This window comes from Trichechus manatus, unplaced genomic scaffold, assembly GCF_000243295.1.
Source record: "Trichechus manatus latirostris isolate Lorelei unplaced genomic scaffold, TriManLat1.0 scaffold00080, whole genome shotgun sequence".
Classification (NCBI taxonomy): Eukaryota; Metazoa; Chordata; class Mammalia; order Sirenia; family Trichechidae; genus Trichechus; species Trichechus manatus.
The window spans coordinates 2,621,702-2,631,365 of NW_004444016.1; the positions used below are offsets into that span (position 1 = coordinate 2,621,702).

General features: G+C 49.2%; 1 protein-coding gene across 3 annotated transcripts in view; it reads left to right on the forward strand.

Annotated features, from left to right (window-relative positions):
* PEMT (phosphatidylethanolamine N-methyltransferase) overlaps window positions 1–9,664 on the forward strand; it is a 126,020-nt gene that overhangs the window by 9,917 nt on the left and 106,439 nt on the right. For 2 of the 3 annotated variants that reach the window (XM_023735553.1, XM_004381013.2), the window contains one exon: window positions 5,481–5,588. In XM_023735553.1, coding sequence (XP_023591321.1) covers window positions 5,496–5,588 — 93 coding nt within the window. In that variant the 5' untranslated portion in view covers window positions 5,481–5,495. The remainder of the gene's footprint in view (window positions 1–5,480; window positions 5,589–9,664) is intronic. The other variant, XM_023735552.1, reaches the window with a different exon arrangement.

Sequence of the window (9,664 nt, forward strand, 5' to 3'; positions counted from 1 at the left end):
ATGAACAGATAACTGCAATGGGGTAAACAGTAGGGTCAAAGAAGATATAGGGGAGCTGCTTCAGCTGGGTGCTGAAAGGATGAGTAGGAGTTTGCCAGAGGGGTCCAGATGGGTAGAGGGAGTCTCAAACATGTGCAGTGGCTGTGGTGAAAGTGTCTACGGTGAGGTGTCCAGCATGGGTGAGTGGGACAGGGCAGGAAGGATGGCAGGTGGGAGTCCGGCTAGTGAGCGAGTTGCTGTATCAGCCTGTGTGGATCAGGGCATGAGGAGCATGGTAAGAGTGAGCCCGGAAAGCCAGCCAGGGTCAGGACTTGAGGGGGCACAGAGTGAGTCTGGGAAGCCAACCGGGGTCAGGGCATGAGGGGCATGGCAGAGTGAGCTCGGGAATCCTGTGTGGGGTCAGGGCGTGAGGGGCATGGCAGAGTGAGCTCGGGAATCGTGTGTGGGGTCAGGGCATGAGGGGCATGGCAGAGTGAGCTCGGGAATCTTGTGTGGGGTCAGGGCATGAGGGGCATGGCAGAGTGAGCCCAGTAAGCCAGCCGGGGTCAGGGCGTGAGGGGCATGGCAGAGTAAGCTCGGGAAGCCCGCTGGATGAGGGTGTGACACTGGAAGCAGTGGGAAGTCATGGGGGAGATGGGGCAGATGTTTGAGAGGAAGATCACCCTGGACCATCAGGGTGGGCCTGGGGTGGGCCATGCTGTAAGTGGTGGGGCTGGAAGGAGGGGGCAGACTAGATGGTGACTTACAAGGTGGGATGGACAGGGCTTAGTGACAGGGTCCTGGAATATGTGGTGGATAAGAGGCAAGAGGAATGGTTTTGGCTGGGTGATTGGATGTGCCATGGATTCAGATGGGGAACAGGGCAAAGGGGAGAGACCTGGAGGAATTCTGCTGACTAAGGAGCAGTGAAAGGAGCCCTTGTGGTGGAGTGGTTAAACACTGAGCTGCTAACCAAAAGGTCGGCGGTTCAAACCCACCAGCCACTCCCTGGGAGAAAGATGTGGCATTTGCTTCTGTAAAGATTACAGCCTTGGAAACCCTCTGGGGCAGTTCTACTCTGTCCTACAGGGTTGCTGAGTTGGAATTTACTTGACAGCAGCAGGTTTGGCTTGGTTTTTGAGGAGCAGCAAGGTGAGGTGACCTCTAAATGGCTGAGTGATGACCAGAGCTGGGACTCCCCAGTCCCTAGGCCATCTTTCCCTCCCCCATAGATCTTTCTCTCACATCCTACCCCAGCCCAACTGTGGACTGGAATTAATTCAGGAGGTACTTAATTTAATAAGTGTGTATTATCAAACAGAGAAGGTAGAGCTGGTTCTCTGGTCAGCCCAGGTTCTGGAGGCTTTGGGGCCACATGGCTGGACCACTGTCCTGGCAGCCCTGTTGACTGGGAGACGCTGGTATTCCCCTGTGAGGCAGGGCACCCCATTTCTGAGGCGTGTCCCTGGTGGTTTCACTCTTCCTGAGTGACTTGGCCTCTCTGTGTGGTGTGATATCCAGGGAGACTTGAGGTTCCTGGTCGGAGCCCAAGGATCTGCTAAAGGAAGGGTGTACTGATCTGAGAGGAGAGCTTGGTGTCAGAAGGTGTTCAACCCTCTGAGGGCCACCGTGCCCTCTACAGATGTGGTGTTGTCGAGGGCTTCTAGGGGTACACCCTCAGGAAAGATGGAGATGGACCTGGAAGAAAAAGTGTGGTTTACAGTACGCTGGGAGCACACTGAGGCTGCAGTCAACCTGGGCAGGGCCTGCACTGCACTTGTTCTTTCCATGTTCCCCCAGTGGGCCTTCCTTTGTCCATTTGTTATTAATGCAGTTGGTGCTCACCTGGTCATCTTTTTCTCTCAGCTGTTTCTCCACATGTTCGCTTAGTTCTCTTGCTGGTTTATTTGCTTGTTCATTCATTTAGTAGGCAGATGTCTTAGCTTCCAAGTGTTGCCATAACAAAACACTACAAATGGGTGGCTTTAAAGAACAGAAAATTTATTTTCTCACCGTTCAGGAGGCCAGAAGTCTAAATTTAGGGTGTGGCTCTAGAGGGAGGTCTTTCCTTGTCTGTTTATTCTGTTGGCCTCCCATGGTGTTTGTTCTGTGTCCATTCTGGTCTTTTTATAACTCAGAAGTGATTAGATTTAGAGTTCACCCTGCTTGAGTATGACATAATTAACATAACAAAGAAAAACCTATTTTCAAATACAACCATATTTACAGGTATACCAAAAACCGAACCTGTTGTTGATGAGTCAATTCCAACTCATAGCGACTGTCTTGGTTATCTAGTACTGTAACAGAAATACCACCAAGTGGATGGCTTTAACAAAGAGAAGTTTATTCTCTCACAGTTTAGCAGGCTAGAAGTGTGAATTCAGGGTGCCAGCTCCAGAGGAAAGCTTTCTCTTTCTGTTGCTTCTGGGGGAAGGTCTTTATCATCAATCTTCCCTTGGTCTAGGAGCTTCTCGCAGAATCCCGGGTCTAAAGGATGCACTCTGCTCCCGGCGCTGCTTTCTCGGTGATATGAGGTCCGCCTGTCTTTCTGCTCACTTCTCTCTTTTATACTTCAAAAGAGATTGGCTTAAATTGTAGATTAATCTTGTAGATTGAATCTACATCTCATTAACATCGTAGACAGAGGATTTACAACACCTAGGAAAATCACATCAGATGAAAGAATGGTGGACAGTCACACAATACTGGAAATCATGACCTAGCCAACTTGACAGGTATTTTTGGAGGACACAATTCAATCTATGACAGCCACTCTATAGGACAGAGTCGAACTGCACCATAGCGTTTCCAAGGAGCGGCTAGTGGATTCGAACTGCTGACCTTTTGGTTAGCAGCCAAGCTCTTAACCACTGCGTCACCAGGGCTCCATATTTACAGGTATAGGGGTCAGGATTTCAGTATGTATTTTTAGGGAACACAATTCAATCCATAACATTAGGTCTGTATTCTAGGACTTCTATCATCTGCTGATCTCTACCCTCATGCCCATAGGGAGTTTCGGGTCTTGCCTTTGAGAAGTACAAAGTCTGACCAGGAGAGGAGGCCCACTTGTGGGCCAGGCCATGTGGAAGAATTTCCAGACTATTGCGTGCACTCAGCAGTGCTGCCTGGATGGCTCCAAGGGTCTGGGTAGGCTGAGTTATACCAGGGAAAGGTTGCTTGGTAAACTAAGAATGGGAGTGGAGGCTGCTGCTGCTGCTGCTTGTGCAGGGAGGAAGGGTGCATCCAGGTGTGGGCAGGGCCCTCGGCTTCATCCCCAGGTGCTGCACCTGCGGGGCTGGGCGACCCAACCACCCCAACCCCAAAACGAGAGACAGAGCTTTTAAAAATTTTTTTTATTGTACTTTAGATGAAGGTTTACAGAACAAATAGTTTCTCATTAAACAGTTAGTACACATATTGTTTTATGACAGTGGTTAACAACCCCATGACACGTCAACACTGTCCCTTCTCAACCTTGGGTTCCCTGTTACCAGCTTTCCTGTCACCTCCTGCCTTGTAGTTCTTGTCCCTGGACTGCTGTGCCCCATTAGTCTCATTTTGTTTTATGGGGCTGTCTAATCTTTGGCTGAATGGTGTACCTCGGGAGTGACTTCATTACTGAGCTAAAAGGGTGTCCGGGGGCAATATTTTCAGGGTTTCTCCAGTCTCTGTCAGTCCAGTAAGTCTGGTCTTTTTTTGTGAGTTAGAATTTTGTTCTACATTTTTCTCCAGCTCTGTCCGGGAGCTTCTGTTGTGATCCCTGTCAGAGCAGTCAGTGGTGGTAGCCGGGCACCATCTAGTTGTACTGGACTGATAGTTGTGGTCCGTTAGACCTTTGGACTAATCTTTCCTTTGTATCTTGTTTTCTTCATTCTCCTTTGGATTCAGAGCATTTTTTGAAAGAATTTATTATATTCCCAAACAAAACACAACACAACACCAAAGCAGACACTATGAGAAAGATCAGAACCCCAGTGGACTTGCACTTATTACACTATTTAGTGCTTTTGTTTTGAATTGGAGAGGGGGAGACACCGCCTTTTCAGTGCTCTGGGCCTCTAAAGTCCTTGTTAAAATGAAAACCAAAGAAAAGTACAGAGATAATACAAAACGTGTTGCTGTCGACTCACAGCAACCCTATAGGACAGTGTAGATCTGTCGTGTAGGGTTTCCAAGGAACGACTGGTGGATTCAAACTGCCAGCTTTTTGGTTAGCTGCCGAACTCTTAACCACTGCACCACCAGGGCTCCAGAGATAATGCATGCACTCAGTAAAGGACTTGCCACCCAGAATTTCCTGTGTCCCCCATCTTTTTTCATGAAAGAAACCAATCTTGAGTGTTTCCAGTCATTCTTTTCTCTGGTCTGTAGAGCAGTGGCTTTCAGTGGGGGTGATTTTGCCCCTAGAGGACATCTGGCAATGTCTGGGGTCAGTTTTGGTTGTACAGCTGGGGAGGTACTACTGCTAAACACCCTACAATGCACAGGACAACAGACTGACCAGCCCAAAGTGCTGAGGGTGAGCAGCCCTGGTCTAGAGGCAACAGGTGTCCTGAACTTGGTGTATCTCAATGTTAGTCTTTTTCACACACACACAAAGAATATTTAGCATTATATTGTTGTGTGTTCTCTGAAAATTTATGTATATGCTCTATGAACTTTGCAACTTGCTTTTTTCGTCTGACATTCTGTGTTTGAGAACTTTACGTATTGATGCCTGTGGATCTAGTTCATTTATTTTTACATCTGTTGTTTAACTACCTTGGGAGTAGGCCATATTTTTTCTTCCATTCTTCTGTCGATGGATGCCTCAGTTGTTTCTAACTATTTCTGATCTTTTCAGTTGCAAGCGGTGTTGATGGAACATGTTTGTTAGTGGTCCCTGCACACATACGAGGTCCAAAAGGGCAGATGCATGGGAGTGAAATTGTGGGGTGTGGAGAGCACCCATAAGCAATTTCACTAGCCATTGCCCAGCCTCATCAGCACTCAGTGTTGTCTGTTGTTTACGTTTGGGATGAGGTAGCTGGTGAGAAAAGGTGCATTACTATTGTTCTGTTTTCATCTGATTGCTAGTGAGGCTCTTCATACACATTTCAGCCACTGAGTGTTCTCTAGGGCCTCTGCAAACCTGCACCCCAGTGGGTCAGTCCCCTTTGCGCCATGCGGTGACCCACACATCGGCCCCCAGGTGTGGTGGCAGTTCGCTCTCAGGCCGCTAACGGGCTCTCCTTGTCTAGCGTCCATGCCCACTGCTCCTCTGCGACCTTTAACAGGGCACGACACAGTTGACTAAGTTGCAGCTCGTTATCTTCAGTTTTATGAGACTACATTGTAGTAGGCTTTCCTGGACTTGGGGGTGTTCCCAAACCTCCGCTTGTTCGCAGAGGGTAACTTTGTTTCTGAGTTCTGGGGCCTGCCCCCCTCAGGCACTCCAGGTCCTGGCTGCAGGGCCCTGGGCAGGCTTCCCGCTGACGCTGCTTCTGTCCCTGCAGGCAGACCTCTACGTTATGATCCGGCTGCTGGGCTACGTGAACCCCTCGGATCCCAGCTTTGTGGCTGCTGTCCTCACCATCACCTTCAACCCACTCTTCTGGAATGTGGTAAGTGCCCTGTTGCTGGCACTGTCCTGGTTGGACGCTCCATGTTTGGGGGTTTGCCATGTGGACAGTCAGGCGGCTGCTTCTTCCCTCCTTCTGGTCAATCTCCACTGAGTGTGACTCCTGGAGCTCATGGTGTCCTCCTGCCTGCGCATTGCAGAGCAGAGGATGGGCTTGGCCCCCGTCACGGTCCTCTGATATGGAGGTCCTTAGCCTCAGAGATGCCGGCACAGCCTTTGCATCGAGTAGCTGACCTAATGCTCTGTTTTTCCTGGGCTGGTGCTCATATGGTCTCAGATGGCACAGGTGGCCTGCAGCCAGCTTTTGGCCCACCTGGCCTCCGGGATATGCTACCTCAAATGTGTCCACAGTGATTTCACCCATACTCTTATCTAAGTTGTGGGGTTTTCTTCCCTCTCTGCCATGTTACACAATGAAGCCATTTTCTTGTGAATGCCTCCCCCGCCTGTGGGCTCCATCAGCATTTTTATTTTTCCTAAACAAGGCTTTTTGCAAAAGGAGTCTGCCCACCCCTGGACTGAGGTGTGCTGTAGCAGAACAAGCCAATGTGAGTTAAAAACACAAGAAACCGGGCAGCCATTTATAAGGGAGAGGGTGCATGGATGGCCTAGGGCTGACCACCTGGGCGAGCCTGCACCCTGGGACCCAGGCTTGATGGGGCTTGAGGAAGGTGTGAGAGTACCCCTCCCCCACAGATTATGGGGTGCTGCTCTTGGGGCTTTTGGTCCACTCTCGGTGGCCATCCTGGAGCTGAGAGGACTCTGGGGCGGAGCCCCGGGGGCTGCAACTGAGCTGCACTTGGATCTACTAGTGCAGAGCTTGCGAATGCCCTGTGATCGTCTTTGAGGGGAATCTGAAGAGAAGGCAGGGAGCAATGATAGCAACATACTGTTCCTGCCTGTTTTCATTTAAGGGGACGCTTGTCTTGAGGGACAGAACAGGACGTGTTTTTTTATTGGGTTTATGAGTAAGGTAGACATGGGTGGGAGGTGGTCAGGGTGGGTAGGGGCTGCTTTCCTCACAGAGGCTGTGTTCCATGAGCCGTCCCTCCTGTCCTGAACATGTTGGACCTGCTGTGTGGCCGCTTTGCCAGCCAAGGGAGCAAGAGAACAGGGCACTGCTGGCCTGCAAGGGAGTGGGTGGGAAGGGACAGCCTGAGCCTGGCTGGGCTGAGTGGAGCCCTGAGAGACGTAGGTCCAGAGATGGGCTGGGGGCCCTCTGTCCATGTGGGTGTGGAACTGAGGCCAGCAGCTTGGTTTGAGCTGTTTGGGATTGAGCTCTTCACATGCTGCTTGCTTTTCAAGCCTCTCGGCCCCTCCTCATGCCTGCAAGAATCCTAGGCTCTGGCCGTTGGAGGCCTGCCCTCCTCCCACGTGCTTTGTACACTGAGCTGGCCCTCCCCTCCCCTCACACCCAAAAACAGAAGCCAAACCTGTTGCCATCGAGTTGATTCTGACTTATAGTAGCCCTATAGGACAGAGTAGAACTGCCCCAAAGATTTTCTGTTTTCTTTACAGAAGCAGACTGTCACATCTTTCTCCCATGGAGTGGCTGGTGGGTTGGAACCTCCAACTTTTTTTTTTTTTTAATTGTTTAGTATTTGTCAATCTCTTTAATGACTGGTTTAACAGAAGATTGGTGGAGTCTCACGTTTGCTTTTGTACTCAATCTGTTCCAGTATGTTGTTCTGGCTGAAGTATATAAAGAAAACTTGTCCTCACACAGATACGTAGTTGGAAAAGGAGTTTTCCTTCCTTTCTCTTTTTTTTTTTGTATATTTTATTGTTGAGAATATACACAGTAAAACATACAGCTCAGCAATTTCCGCATGTACAATTCAGTGACACCGACTACATTCTAGTTCTGCAACCATTCTCACCCTCCTTTTCTGAGTTGTTCTTCCCCCATTAATATAAACTCAATGCCCCCTAAGGTTCCTATCTAATATTTCGAGTTACTACTCTTAATTTGATCCCATATAGTTCTTAAAAGAGCACAATGTTCAAGGCAGACATTCTTTAGTAGTTAAGCTAAACTATCGTTTGGTTTTATGAAGACTCCAGGGGCTATAGTTTGTTTAAGGGGAACCTCCAGCCTTTTGGTTAGCAGCCAAGTGCTTAACCACTATACCACCAGGGCTCCTTTCCCCTTACAGGCCTCCCTAATCGAGCTCTGGCACTGAGGCCCAGGGCTGGCCTCCCTCCCACACACGGACCTGCTCTCCCTTAGGTCTCCTTGCATTCCTCCCAGGTCCCCTGTGCGCTTTTCTCCTGTTCCACCTTCTCCAACATTTCTAGCTTTCCAGAGGTGAAGCAGGTGTGTGGTAAATGGCCGCAAAAGATAATCATGCCTAATTGCTGGCAATTGTGAATGTGACCTTATATGGCAAAAAAGAGTCTTTGCAGATATGATTTAGTAAGGATCTTGAGACAGGAGATTGTCCTGGGTTATCTGGGTGGGCCCTAAATCCAATTACAAGAGGGAGGTGGAGGGAGTTCACACACACACACACACACACACACACACACTGCACACGTGCACATACACATATGCATATACACACTAAACACACATGCATGCACATGCACACACATGCACATACTCAAAACACACATGCATACATATGCACATACACATGCATACACACACGCACACACATACCCATGCATACACACACACAAAGAGGCAATGTGAAGATGGAGACAGAGTGGAGTGATGTGGCCACAAGTCAAGGAATGCCGGAAGAGGCAAATAAGGATTCCCCCTAGAGCCTTTGGAGGGAGCATGGCCCTGCTGACACTTTGATTTTGGCCCAGTGACAGTGATTTCAGACTTCTGGCCTCCAGAACTGTAAGAGAATAAATTTCTGTTGTTTTAATCCGAAAGTTTGTGGTCATTTGTTACAGCAGCCATAGGAAATGAATACAGAGTGTTAAAAAAAAACAAAACAAAAAACAGACAGCTGTTGATCCCTGTTAGAAGAAATCACAGTCCTCAGGGAGCAGTGTAGAGGTGTGTGGTGCCCTTCCCCTCCAGAGTCCTGGCCCCAGAGACTCTGCCTTCAGGAAGCCTCAGGGCCCCCAGCACCCCTTCTCCTCATCCCATAGTGGCCACTGGCTGGCCCTGCACACTAGCCTCCCCTCTTGGCAGCACAGGGGTGTGGCTTGCCAGAGCCACAGTGGTCCTGGACGTTTATGCACAAGCCTCCACTGGTTATTTTCCCGTTGGCCTTTCCAACCATATGTTTTGCATAGTTACTTTAAAGCCATGCTTTGGCCCACAGAGATTTCCAAAACAGCTGTGTGGTCAAGACTCAGGGTCAGGGGACAGACAACTCTGGGGCTGTTTGCTGTCAGTTATTTTTGGTCATAAGTTTTTGATTTGCCTCGTTTTTGAAAAAATTGTTCACAGAACAGTTTGTGGTCATTAGTGGGAGAGAGAACTCTTCAGAGTTGTTTCAGAATGAGAAAGTGTATGGAAACATGGGCTGCTGCTGGGGGTGGGGAGCAGAGGAATGGCAGGAAAAGCTGGTTTAGGGTCTACCCCCCTGCTCTGCCTCTTTCCAGCTGTGGGGTGTTGATGCTTACTGCGCCTCTGAGCCACTACGTGACGATAAGCCCTCCTTCTGGGGTCGCCATGGGGCTAAAAGAGGCCATGTGTGAAATTCTCTAGCACTTAGTATTTATCAAGCTTTAATCATAGCTAATATTGGGGCAGGAGCCTGAGTGGTACAAACGCTTAAGTGCTTGACTACTAGCCAAAAAGTGGGGGGTTTGAACCCACCCAGAGGTGCCTTGGAAGATAGGCCTGGTGATCTGCTTCTGAACGGTGTATGAAGACCCTATGGAACAGTTCCACTGTGACACATGGGATCCCCAAGAGTTGGAATCGACTCGATGGCAACTAATAATAACAATTATACTGGGGCACTAATGTGCCCAGGCTGGGTGCATTAATTCATCATTCCAGCCCTCTGAGGCAAATGCTGTTGTTGTCCCCACTGGAAACAGGGCTTAAAGAGCTTCGTTCATTTGTTTGCTTTTCAGGTTTTTTTTTTT